The following is an 18,251-nucleotide window of genomic DNA, read 5'->3' on the forward strand; positions in this document are numbered from 1 at the left end:
TGACCAGAGCACACTGGGCTCACAGGGAGGTGGGGGCAGGAGCTCCAACAAGCTGTTTAGGACAGAGAATGAATACACATACTATACAGAGATGCTGTATGAGAAACCAATGTGAGTTTGGAAAATTGCACAATGTCAATCTATTCTAGTAGACCTCAACAATGGAATTATGATCAGTAGAAATGGCCATGTCATGGGACCTTTAAGAAAATGGCATTTAAAAACAGTCATTAAAAAGCAAAGATTAAAAGAAAAAATACATGAATAAAAGTTACAGTGCATTTTAAGATGAATAATTCAATTAAAAGCAGCGGCAAAAAGAAAAATCTTCAGCCTGGATTTAAAAGTAGTAAGAGTTGCAGCGGACCTGCAGGTTTCTGGGAGTTTGTTCCAGATATTTGGAGCATAATAACTGAACGCTGCTTCTCCATGTTTAGTTCTGACTCTGGGGACAGAAAGCTGACCAGTCCCTGAAGACCTGAGAGATCTGGATGGTTCATAATTTAGCAGTAGGTCAGACATGTATTTTGGGCCTAAACCATTCAAAGCTTTATAAACCAGCAACAATATTTTGTAATCTATTCTTTGACACACAGGAAGCCAGTGTAAAGACTTCAGAACAGGAGTGATGTGATCCACTTTCTTAGTGTTAGTAAGGACTCGAGCAGCGGCGTTCTGAATTAACTGCAGCTTTCTAATAGATTGTTTAGTGAGACCTGTAAAGACACCATTACAGTAGTCGAGTCTACTGAAGATGTAGAAACTGATAAATAGTAGAGCCTTCAGTCTCTTAACTAGCAGATGAGTTACCTGGGGTTGTAACTACAAACGGCTGTTTTTGGATCAAAGGAGAGCCTACTCAAAATGTCAGATACAGAATGTCCCTTAGCCACATCTGTGTGGAGGCTGAGGTCACTGCTGCTGTCGGGGGGGGCTCGTCTTCAGTGAGTTGTCCACACATGGGCAGTGGGTGTTGATGACAAAAGAGCTTTAACCTCTGCCCTCTTGAGACGCTGCAGTGATCAAGGTGGGCCGTTCTCCTCAATCTCCTCATTCGGCTTGTCACACTCCCTGCCCCCTCTCACCCTGATCTAAATTCCACGCATGCCCACCCAGTCCGGGTTTCAGCCTGGCACTCAGTGTGCCTGCAGACCAAGGCACACCCTGTTAGGCCGAACAAAAGCATCAGTGTCGTGCTGGAGCATGGTGAGTGTGGGATGAGCTGCACGAATCCATTGCACGCTCCCGAGACTTGGATCCACACTTTAATGGATGAAACGTTATGACCACATACTGCCACATCCTGCCTAGCAGAGCCAAATAGACTTGGCACTCATGATTGAATGTTCATTTCACTGTCTATTGAACGGTCTGCTATCTTGAACAAGGGATTGTATTGAGAGTTTCAAAACGATCGCATCATAACTTGTAGGCCACAGAGTTAAAAAGAACTTAAAATGCATAAAAGATTAGAAGAGCTAGTTAATAAATTATTTTAAAAAATAATCACATACACAGTATTGTGATGTGGAAATCCAGTGTGTGTATGTTGCTCAGTTTGTTTAGATAATTGGTTAATCTGTGGTGCAGACTTTCATAACTGTCCATTGTACATTCCTCTCACAGCATGTATAGACACAGCTTTCTTAATAAGCTTTATAAACAATACAGACACGAGTTGTACTGATCAAGTGGTACAATTAGAGCCTTTGTGCTTTGGCTTTATGCATTTGTTCGTTTTTATGCTGTTTACCATCCCACCTATCAGCTTGCAGCTCAGACTTCAGTGTCTATCCTCAATAAGCCCTCTGTATGTAGACAGAGAATGGGGACAATACAGCCTTTCTCCTCCCTCCCCTCCCCTCCATTATTACACTCACTGGCAAGTGCTGGTCCCCTGACAGAGGCCTTGACGTCACAAGCGGGAGATGAGCCTCCCTGCAGAGCTTAATTCAGCAAGATCACTTTTTAGAATTGAAAGTTGAAGGGGGAGGCGGCAGGTGGCCCGAGGCATCAGGTGTTCATGCAGAGAGGCACGGGGAAAGCGGAGAAGAGAAGCAGGTGAATGAGCTCAGTAGCACTGGGCAAATGATAAGGGGAGTGCGGGACTGCCACAGCACTATGTGTATGTTGAGATCAGACTTAAGAAGTACATCTGGAGGAGGGAGATCATATATTAGTGGTCTGACCCTGGATGCAAAGGAAAAGGACAATGCAGTGGGACAAACACTTCCTTTAGTTTCTCTTTGGATCTATGTATGAAGGTAAGACATCTTCCAGTCTTTTGTTTGTTATTAGCTTTCTTCAAGATTATCATCTGCTTTGTTATACTCATAATGGTCACTGCTTGATTATACTCAATGGCTTCAGATCATATCAGAGGTGGACAAAGTATTCAAGTAAAAATACAAAAGTAAGCAAACAATGATGCACTGATATCAAAATTAACACTGCCTGATATTTGTCCAATGGTATCTCAGCTTTGAAGGTTATTGCAAACATATCATTACAGCAGGAGTTAATGTTACTTAGAATTCACTCTACATTTGCAGGCCACCTAAGCTATGGCCCTTTCCTCAAATGTCTCATAACAGAGTGTCTTCTGATGGCAGAGAGAAAGAGCTCTCACATGCCTCCCTTCATGGAGTCCAGACAAAGAGCAGAAATAGCCCTTTTAGCTGTGTTTGGAGAGTAATGTTTCTAAAATGCTCTGATGATAAGAGTGAAACTAAAATGTAACTCTACAGTTCATAGGACTAAGGGGCACAGAGTAATGCAAAACGACATGGAAGCTTGAGACCTTAAACCAAAGGTGAACTAAGTTCAGAAATAAATAATAAATGACACACTGGACACCAAAAATAGACTCCATACTTAAGACTAGACTGGGATTAAGGATGGATATTTCAAAAGGTCAAAAGCCTATCATAGTTATAATCTATTATCGATTCATTAACACTTTGGTGTGTCATTAACAAGCGTGATCATGGATGACATTTTTTGATTTTAGTAACTGTTACTTTCCTAAAAAAGAAACCTGTCTAAAACACCATAACATATGATGGGCAACATGCACAGCTCTAAACCCAGACATATGCCTAGAAATGGCAAGAAAAACGAAAAAAATGCACAATGTTTAAATTCTGAAAAAACTAAGCTTTAACTGATTTTCCCTTAAAAATGTTAACATAAGCCATTCAAAAAGAAATATTGATAAACTCTAAACTTTGCAATTGAAAACAGTACACCTTCCCAACCTGCTCTGTGTGGGGTCACATTAGGTCAAATAATAATGAAACTTCTTGGTGGTCAGTGTCACTTTGTTACCTGCGCAGCTGAGTCAGCGGATAGCTTGTCTGACGGCAGTCCGCAGGGGGGGATTGCAATATCACTTTCCACTGTAATGTATTATTTATTTCATGTGACAGCTGAGCAACAAAGGGTTGGTCATTACAGGCCGCACATACAGTATGTCATATTGTAGCTCACCTTGCAATTTTAAGTACATCCTGTGTTTGAAATGTTTATGAAGTGGACAGTGAAGTGGAATGAGGCTAACTGTCCAACTGTGTCACACACACTGAGAATCTAGCTTCCTGTTGGTAAATATTCATGAGCACCTTAACATACAGTATAGTCCACCTGATGACAGCACTGTACTGTATAACAGAATACTTAAATCACCATAAAGCTGAATGGAAACCTTCTATATTACATTTTAGGCTATACCATTGGATTTATAATTAATCTGGCCTCATGTTATTTTGTCTCCTTAAGAAACCAGAGAACAAAGATAGTAATCTATATGGTCACTCAACACTATAATTTACTTCCAAGTCGCCATCTGAATAAATCATTTAAACGGTGTCACTGTGTCCTTTCAAGCTTGCCCGAGATTACATAATGCACATAATTGTGGTTTTCTTGTGTCCTTCTCAGAGTAACTGTGGGCCTATAGGTCAATGTTCACTGTGTAGATGATGTTTTAATGTTTTAAAGGTCATCCTGATTCTGCTGGACCATGGCTGTCAGACAAGGGCGGCAGTGGAGGTCCGTGTGCAAAGGCCTGGTGCTGGGGACCCTCCTCACCAGCTGCATGATCCTGCTTTACTGCCTCTCCACTCCCCAGACCCACTTCAGTCTGCCTGAGTAAGACTCGTCACACTGGTGTTCATGTATTCTCTAGAAAACATGATGTAAAAAATATCGTTATGTCCAATTTATTCAGCATTTGGATTTTAGAGCTGTGACAATTAGTAATTATAATGTATGTTTTTTTTTAAAGGTTAATTTTAAGTAAGTTTAAGTTCGATAAGTTATTTTATATGTAGGTTTACTCTTACTCTTTAGATTATTTTTATTATTTTGAGTCACATATGTGTATATTGTGTCTTGTCCTATGTGTTACTCAAAAGCATTTTTTTCAGAGTATTTAGGGCATTTCAGTCAATCTAGCCAAAAATGTAAAAATGTTTTACTCCAACGTCTCAAATGTGGTGGTTTGCCGCTTTTCTTTGTATTGTGTAAGAGTACATTTCCACATCATTATCATCACATTTATCATTTGATTGTTTTCCTGTCTGCAGGGTACCAGTGCCTTACTCCTGTGCCCACCGTCCATCCCAGCTCCGTTCGAAACAAACCACCAACCGCTCACAACAAGCCTCTGGCCAGACCTGCACTCCTAAAGTGGACATCATGTTCATGAAGACCCACAAAACAGCCAGCAGCACGTTCCTCAACATCCTTTTCCGCTTCGGGGAAAAGCACCGGCTCAAATTTGCCTTCCCTGACAGCAGAAATGACTTCTTTTATCCGTCTGTTTTTCAGCGTTCCCAGGTTAAAGACTACAGACCTGGAATGTGCTTTAATATTATCTGTAATCACTTGCGTTTTAACGCACCCGAGGTGGCCAAGCTGTTACCTATGGACACCTCCTACATCACTATCCTGCGAGACCCTGCAGAGCTTTTTGAGTCCTCCTTCCACTACTTTGGCAAGCTGGTACCTTTCACCTGGAAGATACCAGGTGATGAGAAGCTGACAGAGTTTCTGCGTGAGCCCCATCACTACTTTGACCCTGAGGGCTTCAACTCCTTTTACCTCAAGAATCTTCTTTTTTTCGACTTTGGACTGGACAACACTCTGAAGCTGGATGATCCACGTGTAGAACAGGGAATCAGATTCATCACGGACCGTTTCCAGCTCGTCATGTTAGTGGAGCACTTTGAGGAATCACTCATCCTGCTTAAGGATGCCCTCTGCTGGGAGATGGACGACGTGCTCTTCTTCAAGCTCAATGCCCGTAAGGGATCCACTGTGTCTAAACTCACCCCAGAATTGAGGGCCAAGGCTCTTGAGTGGAACGCTATTGACTGGAAACTATACCAGCATCTCAACCAGACTTTTTGGAAGAAAGTAGATGCGTATGGACGGCAGCGGATGGCTGAGGATGTGGCAGAGCTCAGGAGAAGGAACGCAGAGATGGCATCCATCTGCATCGAGGGGGGGCGAGCTGTAGAAGCAGGCAGCATCCAGGAGACAGCCATGCAGCCCTGGCAGCCCATCGGAGAGAAGTCCATCATGGGCTACAACCTTAAGAAGAATGTGGACAAGGCACATCGGAAGTTGTGCCGAAAGATGTTGATGCCAGAGCTTCAGTACTTAACAGAGCTCGGGGTTAACCTGTGGATCACCAAGCTTTGGGGCCATGTCAGAGATATCATCAACTGGTGACTAGACATGTGAGCGAGAGGGGCCAATTCAACCCTGACAGACTGTATTTGAAAAAGAGGAATCTGACTGTGTGGATGATAACATGAAAAGTTTGAAGTTTCTGACACATTTCTATCCTTGTCTCATTTTATTGAAATGTGTTCACATTGACTTGAATTTCATTTGATTGTGCACTGTATGTACCTGATGGGTGCTCAACTAAAAATGAAACTGTAGACCTACAATGTACAAGTATTGAACCTGTTTGCTACTCGCAGATTAGGCCTCGTATTGTTAGGTATTGTAGTACATTTTCTTTCTCTCAGATTGTTCTAGTGGAGTGGATAAGTGAACTATAAAGTTAATATCTTTAAGGAAATAAATATTGCCATCCCTGCTATTATTTAAGGGTGTTTGGCAAAAAGAATGTTACCTCTCTGAGCTAAATATTTTTTTAATGATTTGATGTGCATCCCCGAAAGTTAGCATATTTAAGTTCAAATAGACTGAAATCCCACGAAGGGCTAAAACACAGATGTGCAAATAGTGAATGTAAGTACTACAACCCACTTGTGTGTCTGTGGAGGACAAGATCAGACATCATTTTAGAAAATAGTTAAAGAATGATTGACCTTTATATTTGTCATTTCAAGGAAAACACAGGTGGAACTAATAATCTTAACGATTCCCAGAGCTGCTCAAATGTAGCCATCGTTATTAATATTTAATACACCTGTGCATCTCGTGCAGCAACATGTCAAAATATCTGTCATGAAAAAAGGTCTGATGAGTAAAGAAATCAATAAATAGGAAAGTATGTAAGCAATCAAGATGACAATTTTTTTCTGAAGATTTGTTTAGCTTATCAGTTTTTAAAGGATCTGATGTATGTTCATTTCTGTTATGCTTTATAAAACATGCTTCTTCAGGGTTTGTAGCCAATTATCCTTTCTTCTGATACCACAATGTTTACACTAATATCAGTCAGCCTTGCCAGGTGTCTTTGCAAGTAGATTGATGAGGTTTTGGAAGGTTGCTGCATCGAGAGACAAAAGAAAATTCATTGTCAGCCATGTTAATGTTTACTCTAGAAAGGCCCTGTGGCCATGACTCACAGTGTTAAGCTACATGTGTTTACACTACATTATCACACCCTGCAGATGTAAAAGGGATTTAATTTAGGATGACATCAATGTTGTTCCTGTTATGTGCTCTTTTACTAATTTATTTCGTAATGTCTGTCCAACACACACACACACACACACACACACACACATCTATATGCAGTATATACATTTATTCTGTATTTTTATGCATTGAATATTTTGTGAATCATGTTTTGTAATGATAATGAATTTAGTTATAAGTTACTTGTACTGTAACTTACTGATTTTTCCCTCCATACTGCTTCCCAATACTCTTGGCAATACATGATAATCTTAGCATCCTAAAAGTAAAGTGAAAATGACATGTGATATTGCAATATTGCAAGAGTATAGTATAAAGTGTTTCCTCCTTAATACTGTATGTATATAAAGTAGCAAGAGTGTTGTTGCCTCATTGTGTATAAATGTAAATGGCTATCACCATCTTAGTACAGGCTGAACAAATCTTAAGTAGGTAAACCGGAGTCTATTTGGGAAACAAATGTAAGAGGTTCAGTTCTGTTGAAATTAGTTTGGGTTGCAGATAATAATCAAAAGTAGGACTTGCTGATGATTGTTTGACCCATTAATAAACTACTCTTGCAAGAATAAAATGTGAAAAAGTCCAAGCAGGAGTGATTTCGTAAGATATATTTTAATCGATACTCTATTGATATTTAATGCGAGCAAGCTTTCATGCAGGTGGTGCATAAAAACTAAAGAGACAAGATTATACAATGGCTACAGTTTGAGATGAAATATTTTTTTCTTTTTAATTAGTTAGCTATTTCACACTGAGCTTTAGTTAACTCAGTAAAAACAGGAGGAAAAGGTGTGCTAGTGTGCTAGCAGAGGGAGTCCGAAATGTATCGACTTTACCTGCAGAACAGTCTGAAACAGAGACACGCAGACATTTTGGGGGGATCGATTGAAAAAGCCCCCACATGATTCTAGATGTAAATATAAGCACAGACATGGGCGTCACTCCTGTTAGAAAAAGTGGTGGGGACAAATTTCCAAATTAAACATCCGCATAGCAGAAGACAAAAAATGTCCCTCCCCTGGGTGTTGAACCTCGAGCACCTGCATGAAAAAACTATGCATAGACCTCTGGACCACCAATGTGTTTATAAAATGATGAACGCCAAACTATACGTATTGCTGTGATGTGATTTTGAGTGAATTTGTACCTTTATGCACACACAGGCACGCAGGTATTGAGGACAGAACATGACATGAGTTATAGTGAGACAAAGTTATAGTGGGGGTGTCAAATCCGGCAGCACATCACCTGGTCTGCCACATGTGGAAGCACCTCTTTAGTTTTTCACCTGCCAAGAGTAACATGCTTTTGTGTGCACAAACTAGAGGGGGACAGTAAACAAACACCAGTGTGATTTTGGTGACAGTACCACTATCTTGGGCAAAGTTATAGTGGGGGTGTCAAATCCGGCAGCACATCACCTGGTCTGCCACATGTGGAAGCACCTCTTTAGTTTTTCACCTGCCAAAAGTAACATGCTTTTGTGTGCACAAACTAGAGGGGGACAGCAAATACCAGTGTGATTTTGGTGGGAGTATGACTATCTTGGACAAAGTTATAGTGGGGGTTCCAAATCTCCATTTTGGAGTACAAGCTAGTATAATAAAGTTAACGTTACACAATAATAAGATATGAGAGCTATTTTTGTGATACATCGCTATTGATATGGATTTATAGTGCATATTTGAGACTTCCAAAACTGTAAACAAAAACGTAACTTATGGGTGAGCCATATAAAGTCCTGTCTATATTATGTTGCAGCTCAGCATAGGGTTCTGCCATAGTGTATAAAGGGTTCTGCTTGGAACTACAGATCCATGACAGGAAGTGACGTATTTATTATTATTCATCGTCTCGCGCTCGGGGGCGTGGTCGTGCTCTTTAATGACAGCACTTTTGTTTTGCTAGTTGAACGTTAGCTTTTGTGGCTATTAGTGCCTTGTTGCGAACTCATTCACATCGCATAAATACTAGCTTTAATGTTGAACCTGGTCAGACAGACATGTTAGTGTAACCTTGGTATCCGTTAGCTCTCGTCTTCTCGTCTGTTGTAACTGTTAGCTGTTGCTTGTTTTACAGATTAGCACAAAGCTAGCTATGCGGCTAATGTTAGTTTGTAGCATCGCTAACTGTTAGCCGGAAGACCATAATCCTTCTACGTTATTAAGCAGACTTAAGTGTTATGTTAAAGGTAATTCAGGATTGCAATAACACTATCTCTCATGATGGACGGGTGACTTTTAAGCATGGCGTTAACTCTGCATTTCCCTGCAGATGAGTGGCCCTGAGAAGTGATTCAGACGGATGAGTTAGCAACAATGTCCTGTAAATCAACCAAAGTGGCCCCGAGTGTTGATTTCGACCACAGTTGCTCCGACAGCGTGGAATATCTGACGCTCAACTTTGGCCCTTATGAGACAGTTCATCGCTGGAGAAGACTCCCTCCATGTGATGAGTTTGTTGGTGCAAGGTAACATGTTGACAGATGAGTAGGTGCAGCTTTATCTGACTTTACTGGCTTAATCTGCACACGTTCAGCATGTTATTCACCCTCAACTTCTTCTGTTCTATATAGGCGCAGTAAGCACACTGTTGTGGCATACAGGGATGCCATTTATGTGTTTGGGGGAGATAATGGGTGAGTAGAGATTGTCAGTGGCAAGCATTTCTCCTTTTATATGTACTGTTCACTTCATCACATGGGTTTATATTTTGTCTTTCTAAATAGGAAGAACATGCTGAACGACTTGCTCCGTTTTGATGTGAAGGACTGCTCATGGTGTCGGTGAGATTGCAGCAAAAATACTTGTGCAACCTAAATGAGCAAATAAAAGAACTACAGGCTGTTGAATATGACTCATTGACTGTTGTATGATATTCACGACAGAGCCTTCACCACTGGAACTCCTCCTGCTCCCAGATATCACCATTCAGCTGTCGTCTATGGCAGCAGCATGTTTGTTTTTGGTAACCCTTATTTCTTTATAATACAATAATTAATTAGGTAAACCCATTTTGAATTCAGGTGGTATTGATGCGTGACCTCATATTTTTCAGGGGGCTACACCGGAGACATCTACTCAAACTCAAACCTGAAAAACAAAAATGACCTTTTTGAATACAAGTTTGCAACAGGGCAGTGGACTGAATGGAAAGTGGAGGGGAGGTACTGTTTAGTATTTTCTAATATGATCAAGTTGTGTTTTTATGATATATTATTATTTTTCTTTTTTCAAAGACAGTTGCTGATTTTTTTTGTGTTCCCTCTCCATGTGTCTGTGGTTCAGTTTCTATAATTAAGGCTAAATGTTAACTGTCCTCAGTGCAAGATGACCTTGTTAACCTTAAATTGCTGGGAGTAGTGTCTTTCTTACACCTGGAAACACAGCTATTTTGAAATGTTTGGGGGCATTACATCTATGTGATACCCTAAAACTAAGCATATTCAATCTCAGAATTCAGCCCTAATGTCCTTTATCTCTGTTTCAGCTTGCCAGTGGCACGGTCTGCACATGGGGCCACGGTCTATAGTGATAAACTGTGGATATTTGCTGGCTATGATGGAAATGCTAGGTATGTTTAACATATTATTAGTGTTTTTCACAATTTACAAAACTCCTTTTTTGCATATAATATTGACAGACATTTCCCCCTTGTTCAGGCTGAATGACATGTGGACCATCAATCTGCAAGATCGAGAACATGCGTGTTGGGAGGAGGCAAGTATAATATATTATGACAGAAAGAACAATAAAGTTTCCCATCACTGTACAGTATGTGTTAAAGTCTCTGCCTTTGTGCCATCAGATCGAACAGAGTGGTGAGATTCCTCCTTCGTGCTGCAACTTCCCTGTAGCCGTATGCAGGAACAAGATGTTTGTGTTTTCTGGTCAGAGTGGAGCCAAGATCACCAACAACCTCTTCCAGTTTGAGTTCAAGGGCCACATGTGAGTACACCCTTAGCTACGACTCACCTCAGTCACTCCCCCTGTAGTTTTTTTAATTGGACCAACCATTAATCAATCTTATCAGGTGGACACGCATCCCGACCGAACACCTCCTGCGAGGCTCCCCTCCCCCTCCGCAGAGACGTTACGGCCACACTATGGTTGCCTTTGATCGCCACCTGTATGTATTTGGAGGTGCGGCTGACAACACTTTACCCAACGAACTGCACTCCTACGATGTGGACTCTCAGAGCTGGGAGGTGATCCATCCCAGCATGGACAGTGAGGTATGAACACGATGGATTTAAAAGATCTGTGTCAATAGAAAATATAAGTGCAATAATAATTAAAAATAAGAAAAATAACATGTTGGTGCTTAATTACCATCCCTATTTTCATGACTCTTGTTTAATGTAACCCCTTCTGTTTAGACACAGTATTCCAGTGAATGTGTGAGTACTGTCTTTTTTTATTTTTGAGTTCCTCTACTCCTCATTCAACATTGTACGGGACATTCTTCATTTTATTGTGAATATTTGAATTTTGTGAAACCCTGGTGTTTGTATGAAGTGTCACGACTCCTTTGAAGCAGAGTCAGTGTTGATCACAACAATGTGGGTGCTCCTTTTAGTGACGCCCTGTTTGTGCGATTCTCCCTCCTATTTTGAACAATCTCCTTGCTCTTGCTCTATCCTCTCAGATGCCCAGTGGTAGACTCTTCCATGCTGCTGCTGTGATTCAAGATGCCATGTACATTTTTGGAGGAACTGTGGACAACAATGTGCGCAGCGGGGAGATGTACAGATTCCAGGTGAGCGTTGGAATATACAAGCACCTGATCAAAAGGCTTTAAAGGTCCCATGTCATGCTTTTCTGGTTATTACCCGCCCCCTTGTGTGTTATGTAGCTTTTTCTGCATGTAAACGGTCTGCAGAGTCACAAATCCTCAAAGTACACCCTGTGAGTGAAACTCTAACACAGAAAAGACCTGTCTATGCTGCCCCAGAACGCCTTGTTGGAGATTTCTCTTTTTCCATTGTTTACTTCTTGGGTATAGGGACGTATTTCGGGTATAGTGACGTAACGTAACGGCTCCGCAGCTTGGTCCAAATTTAGTCGTTACGTTACGTCCGCGGACCCGTTATGTTTTGACCAATCCACGGACTTCCTCACACACACACACACACACACACACTCGGCGGGACGTTGCTGGCTCACTGGTGTGGGGTCGGCGAGACAGCGAGACACCGCGGAACTCAGCCTGAGCACACACACAAACTCCCAGCCAGGCTGCGGGTGTGTGTGTTTCGGGCTGGGTTTCGCTGTGTCTCGCTGTCTCGCAGACGGCCACTGGGCTCACAGCGAGGGGGGGGGGCAGGAGCTCCAACAAGCCGTTTAGGACAGAGAGGGAATACACATACTTTACAGAGAAACCAATGTCATTTTGGAAAATTGCACAATATACATTTATTTTAGTATACCTCAACAATGGAATTATGATCAGTAGAAATGGCCATGTCATGGGACCTTTAATGCCTGAAGAAAAAGATCATAACCTTTGGATAATTCAACTGTCAAGCTTTTTTGGAGGCTAGCTTTAAAAGTGCTCTATGTCTTGACTTTTATTTCTTCTTCTCGCAGTTCTCCTGCTACCCACAGTGTACTCTCCATGAAGACTATGGCAAACTGTTTGAGAATCGTCAGTTCTGTGATGTGGAGTTTATTCTGGGCGAGGTGGGTTTGTAAGCTTTTAAACGGCTTATTAACACGACATGGTGACATTATCATCATCCAACTATAATGATTTTTCCGTCTGTTTGACTCCTTGTTGTGTTTTAACAGAGGGCGGAGAAAGTCTTGGGGCATATCGCCATAGTGACGGCAAGATGTCAGTGGCTGCGGAAGAAAATCCTGCAGGCTTGGGATAGGCAGCGACAGGTCAGAGCAAGTATCATTTCCTCTGAGACGAAGGGAACCCTTTGGTTCTGTCCGAAGAGATTAAGACACATGAAACATAATTTAATCACACTGACAGGAAGATAAGGAAAACACAAACGCATTGTCATGAAATGATAACTATCATATCTTTCCTCTGATATTACAGTAATGATATCATATTGACAAAACTCCCAGCTCCTATAATCTTCATTCTGGTGTCAAACAGCAAAGAGAAGCAGAAGAGTGAAATTAGCTTTCCAAATAATACACCTTTGCCACACTATCACATAACAATATAAATGCCACTTTGATTGTTTGTCTCACAAATATAATAACTGCCACTTGAGATCATTTCTAGCATTCAGGATTTCCCGAGTATGAACACATAAAGTACATCAAAAATGGGGCGTAACAATAAAGAACCAATCACTATAAGCTAAAGAATTTGTAATTAAATATTAAAACATATTTTACCCAAACCTACCTTTACCATCAAAATGCATTTATGTTTTATGTCCAGAAAGAAAAATCTGTCTTTTATTAAACATTAGCTGTCTGTATAATATCAAGTTGTAACAGCAGCAGGTCACTGCTATAGAGGAACCTCTGCCTGAATGTTAAACCAAGTGTTACATAATCTGCAGAAAAATAAACAGGACAACGGCGAAGAAAGTGACGATGGGGCAACAGGAGCCCCGAGGGATTTCCCAGCAGGCAACAGGCCGATGCTAGAGGTATGCATCAGGGAAGCAGAGGCCCAGCCGTTTGAAGTCTTAATGCAGTTCCTCTACACGGACAAGATCCAGTACCCACGCAGAGGTACCGTCTCTTTCTGATCCACCTGTCTATCAGCCTTTAGATTGTAGCCTGACAAGAACACACTGATGATTTGTCCTTTCCTTGTTTCTTTCCAATAGGTCATGTCCAGGATGTTCTCCTAATAATGGATGTGTACAAACTGGCCCTTAGTTTCCAGCTTTCCCGCCTGGAGCAGCTGTGTGTGCAGTACATCGAGGCATCTGTCGACCTGCAGAACGTTCTCAGTGTTTGTGAAAACGCAAACAAGCTGCAACTGGACCAACTCAAGGTACATCTGGATAACTATGAAACACAGCTGAAAATGTCCTTTCTACTGCCCTCCAGTGGTTGAAGTTCAGAGTGCCTTCAGTAGAATAATTGCTGTATTTCCTTTCTTATTTATATCATCTACTCTCGCTCTTATGACTCATCCGGACATGTTTTATTCTTCCTCAAGGAACATTGCCTTAATTTTGTGGTGAAGGAGTCCCACTTCAACCAGGTGATCATGACGAAGGAGTTTGAGCGCCTGTCCACCCCCCTGATTGTGGAGATTGTGCGACGGAAGCAGCAGTCTCCTCTCAGGCTGTACTCAGACCAGCCTGTGGACATCGGGACGTCCCTGGTGCAGGACATGAAGGCGTACCTGGAGGGAGGCGGCCTGGAGTTCTGCGACATCGTGCTGCTGTTAGACGGACACCCACGACCTGCTCATAAAGCCATACTGGCAGCCCGATCCAGGTAGAGACAGCCAAGGGTCCAGGATCTGCTCTGTGCACTACAGCAGCTAGAGACGGTATCAGGAACCTGTCTGTTGGGACATTTTGGTGTAGGCTTTATTGTCTTGCTCTAAAACTGAGTGGGTTTTAATTGCTTTAAGCTTCCTGTTACTGTAAAGAGAAGACAAAACATCCCATTCACCCTCAAGAAGTTTTAACACAAACTTGTAAAAAAGGGCTATCTTTAAAGTTTTAATAAGACAGTTTTAACGCTTTTTTAGAAATGTTTGAAATGTGTGAGGAATCTTTCTGTCATTTGAGTTTGTGCTGTGATCCAAAGTTCAAATATGAATTTCATATCTCAACCGATTTATATTATAAAATCTGTATTACTCCATACTTTTTTATATATTATACTTTGTAGATTAGAAAGTAAACTAGGGACCAACAAGAACTGCATATTGCAAAAAACATTTTACAGGTGATAATATGTTCTTATCATTGCCTTTGGAGACATCTTGTTTCATTTCATCTGGAGTCTTGTCTGACGCTTTTCATGTGTTCTCTTCTCAGTTACTTCGAGGCGATGTTCCGCTCCTTCATGCCCGTCGACGGTCAGGTGAACATCTCCATCGGTGAGATGGTGCCGAGTAAGCAGGCCTTTGAGTCCATGCTGCGTTATATCTACTACGGAGACGTCAACATGCCTCCAGAGGACTCCCTGTATCCTTCTCAAACTCAGACTCCTATATTTTCCTTTACATGATTAAGATGTTTTCCAGGCAGAGCCCAGCGTAGTGACAGCAATGTAAACATCTATATCAAGTTTAATGAGAAGAAATTATTAAAAGAGGTGGAGCAAAGGTAGGCAGAGAATGTCATGTGATAAGCTGAGAGACCTGTCAATCAGGAAACTCTCTCAAAGCACACTTCTTCAGGATTATGGGTGTAAGACTAAAAAACTGGTTCATTTGAGGTATATCCCATGAGAGGAATATATCTTGGTTTACATTTGTGAATACACATACACTTTTAATAGCTTTTTATATTCTTTCATTACCATCTTTTTAACCATGATGGTAATGAAAGAATATAAAAAGCTTTTAAAAGTGTATGTGTTCGGATCAGGTTGAAACCCCACTGCAGTCAGCATGTCGTTGTGTCCCTGGGCAAGACACTTCACCCCAAATTGCTCCTGTGGGGATTGCCCACAGTATTGAGTATGTAAGTCGCTTTGGATAAAAGCGTCTAACAAGTAACATGTAATGTGTATTCACAAACCAAGATATAAGTCTTTTGCTGTGTTAATGTCCAGTGGTAAAGCTTGTTTTAAGGCTGCAAAAACTCTACTGTCTAAATTCAAATGAAGGTTTTGTGCAAAGTTAAACTCAGAAACAGTTTCACTTAAATGTAACACACAGATGAACATTTGATTCTTCCTTAACCTGTGATAAACAGCTATCTGTTTGCTGCACCATATTACTACGGGTTTTCCAACAACAGGCTGCAGGCTTACTGCAAGCAGAACCTGGAGATGAACGTCACGGTGGAGAACGTCTTGCAGGTATTTGTTTCCCCCCCGGGAAGGACGAGTGACCTACTTGAAAATGTTGTTTTTAAAGCAATTCCTTTCTGCACAGCAAATCATTTACTCTCTCCCTTCTCTCTCAAACCTTCAGATTCTGGAGGCAGCTGATAAGACCCAGGCTCTGGACATGAAGAAGCACTGCCTGCACATTATTGTCCACCAGTTCATTAAGGTGGGTGGGCTTGTATCCGGGGCCCTAGGGGTTTGCTGCCCACTCTCTGCAGCTGAGCTAACCCTGTAGGCTCTGCTTCTCAGCGGGAGACGACACCTCTGACCTGCTGGTGGATCACCCTCCACCTTCTGCGTCGAGAGGAGACTGTTTACAGTTTGGCCGGCTGTACAAGCACCTCCTCACATAGCGACGAGGGTCATAGTGCGACTCTGATTATTGTTTGTTATTCAAAGAAACAGCGAAGCAGCTAATTCTCACCCTGCTTCACTGCAGTGTTAGCTCTATTGTTAATGTTTCTGCTTCTTTCTGTTTATCTGTTTTTTTCCCTGCACGAGCAATCAACCAATTGCTGCTTTTTCCTGATTTGACTCTGTTTGGCTCATTGTCTGGTCTTAATTTATGGCTCATTTTTTTTCATTTCTTTGCTCTCCTCCCCTCCCAAAGGTATCCAAGCTCCCCAACCTGCGGTCTCTCAGCCAGCTGCTGCTGTTGGACATCATTGAGTCTCTAGCTACACACATATCGGACAAACAGTGTGCCGAGATGGGCTCCGACATTTAGGATGACGCCGAGAGCCGGGCTCTTTTCTCCTCTCGCAGAAGCCATACATCACCGCTCCACCTACTTCTAGCCATTCCCTCTTCCCATCCGCAGTACTTTTCTTTATGTTGACCCTTGTATGACTTAACCCACATACAGTAGATGGCAATTATCCATGCTGTATCAAATCGTTTTTACTCTTAAAGAGGAGAGACACCACATTCGGTTCTATTTTGTTAAATTGTCTATAAATTCCCTTTTTTATGTTTAGTTTGTAATTTATTTATTTTGTATTACAGAAGAAAATGTTTGCAGGGGTTTATACTGCTCAGTATTGCTGCTGCAGTTTTTTATAGATATGCAGTGGACTGAAATGAGTCTTACTTGTGACACTAGACAGGTTCAAGTATTGCGCTCGCTGTTATCTGCTAGTTCTCTCGTCATCCTAATGCAACTTGATCAGAGTATATATAGATGGATTATTTATCTATAAATCTGTATTCATCACTTGTATTATTCTCAACTCTGACTCTGTTGACAAGCCTGGACTAAATGTTGTAAGGAATCAAAATCATGATCTGGAAAATAATTAGAACGTACCTTTGTCATAAAGCTATTTGTTTAGTTTGTTGTTGTTGTCCTCGGCACACATCTTTGTAATACTAATCATCTCTTACATTTACTAACAGACGAGCTGTCTCAATAGAGCAATGTGTATCTAGTGACATCAGTATGCTGTTATTAAATATTTACCGACATGGGTTTCATGTATTTAAAGCCTTAATAAATCTTATACAGAAAAGGTTGTGTTGATCTGAGTCTCTGTGGAACTGACTTGATATCCATCCATTAATGATTAGGCCACAATATGACTATCTGTCAGTTTTGAGTCAACAATCTTATGGTATTCAAGTTATGGCACACGCATCCTTCGTCATTATGAATAAATAATAAATGGAATAGTCTGCCCCTCCATGTGAGGTCTGCCCAGACACTAGGGTTTTTTAAAGACTCACTTCTTCTCCCTGGCCTTCTAGTCAGAGCGGAGCATGACACCTGACTATTCCCTGTGTTTTTGTTTTTTATATTTCTGTTGTAAATTATTGTCTTTTATTGTGATTGTAGTAATGTGTTTTTATTACATGCACAGCACTTTGGCTCGACCAAAAATCGCTTTTAAATGTGCTATATAAATAAAACTTGATTTGATTTGATTTGATAAAATGTACACTGGTAAAAGATAGATGATTTGTCCCGTATGAAGCCCAGTATTTCATTTGTTACTTACTACTCTTAACTGCGTCAACTCAAATGTATTATAATCAAATGTATTATAAACAAGTGACACTTTATGCATTGATAACTTTAGTTGATTATAACAGAGTATCATCTGATATAATAGGATGAAGTAAAATAATTAAGTGTATAAGTTTACTGTGTATACATGTGTAATTAACCATACCTGTAATGAGCTGGAAAAACTCCAAATGCTTTAGAATTGCATGAATTTGAACATTTAAAGGTAGGGTAGGTAAGAATGGAGAAACCAGCTCGAGTGCGCTAGAATTTGAAAGTACGCAGCCGAAAAAAATCTGCCACTTCCTTCAGACTTCCTTACAGAGCCCCTCCTCCAACACACACGAACG

The 18,251-nt window shown here is 41.1% G+C and overlaps 2 protein-coding genes across 4 annotated transcripts; both read left to right on the top strand.

Annotated features, from left to right (window-relative positions):
• Positions 1-1,961: 1,961 nt before the first annotated feature.
• gal3st1a (galactose-3-O-sulfotransferase 1a) lies at positions 1,962-6,646 on the top strand. Its single transcript, XM_034122357.1, has 3 exons — positions 1,962-2,264; positions 4,000-4,149; positions 4,587-6,646. The coding sequence occupies exons 2-3, from the start codon at positions 4,022-4,024 to the stop codon at positions 5,734-5,736; spliced, it is 1,278 nt and encodes a 425-aa protein (XP_033978248.1). The 5' UTR covers positions 1,962-2,264; positions 4,000-4,021; the 3' UTR covers positions 5,737-6,646.
• A 2,116-nt stretch (positions 6,647-8,762) lies between these two features.
• On the top strand, positions 8,763-17,407 carry lztr1 (leucine-zipper-like transcription regulator 1). Of its 3 annotated transcripts, none has more exons than XM_034122361.1 (21): positions 8,763-9,094; positions 9,178-9,392; positions 9,479-9,541; positions 9,632-9,688; positions 9,791-9,870; positions 9,961-10,069; positions 10,393-10,476; positions 10,565-10,622; positions 10,711-10,850; positions 10,936-11,137; positions 11,282-11,302; positions 11,551-11,661; positions 12,492-12,584; positions 12,693-12,788; positions 13,433-13,607; positions 13,706-13,875; positions 14,044-14,327; positions 14,879-15,028; positions 15,764-15,869; positions 15,985-16,065; positions 16,510-17,407. In XM_034122361.1, the coding sequence occupies exons 2-21, from the start codon at positions 9,316-9,318 to the stop codon at positions 16,624-16,626; spliced, it is 2,274 nt and encodes a 757-aa protein (XP_033978252.1). In that variant the 5' UTR covers positions 8,763-9,094; positions 9,178-9,315; the 3' UTR covers positions 16,627-17,407. The 3 variants fall into 3 exon arrangements, with proteins under 3 accessions (XP_033978252.1, XP_033978249.1, XP_033978250.1); XM_034122358.1 differs by having other exon boundaries at positions 9,178-9,373; XM_034122359.1 differs by lacking the exon at positions 11,282-11,302 and having other exon boundaries at positions 9,178-9,373.
• The last annotated feature ends 844 nt before the right edge of the window (positions 17,408-18,251 follow it).

The sequence above is a fragment of the Trematomus bernacchii genome, unplaced genomic scaffold, assembly GCF_902827165.1.
Source record: "Trematomus bernacchii unplaced genomic scaffold, fTreBer1.1, whole genome shotgun sequence".
In the NCBI taxonomy this organism is placed as follows: Eukaryota; Metazoa; Chordata; class Actinopteri; order Perciformes; family Nototheniidae; genus Trematomus; species Trematomus bernacchii.

Bases quoted from the DNA above. Each gene is read 5' to 3' on its own strand.
- lztr1 (XM_034122358.1), top strand. From the start codon at position 9,222: ATGTCCTGTAAATCAACCAAAGTGGCCCCGAGTGTTGATTTCGACCAC. The intron at 9,374-9,478 runs GTAACATGTTGA...TGTTCTATATAG, and splicing joins GATGAGTTTGTTGGTGCAAG to GCGCAGTAAGCACACTGTTG. The intron at 9,689-9,790 runs GTGAGATTGCAG...TATTCACGACAG, and splicing joins AAGGACTGCTCATGGTGTCG to AGCCTTCACCACTGGAACTC.
- gal3st1a (XM_034122357.1), top strand. From the start codon at position 4,022: ATGGCTGTCAGACAAGGGCGGCAGTGGAGGTCCGTGTGCAAAGGCCTG. The intron at 4,150-4,586 runs GTAAGACTCGTC...TCCTGTCTGCAG, and splicing joins ACCCACTTCAGTCTGCCTGA to GGTACCAGTGCCTTACTCCT.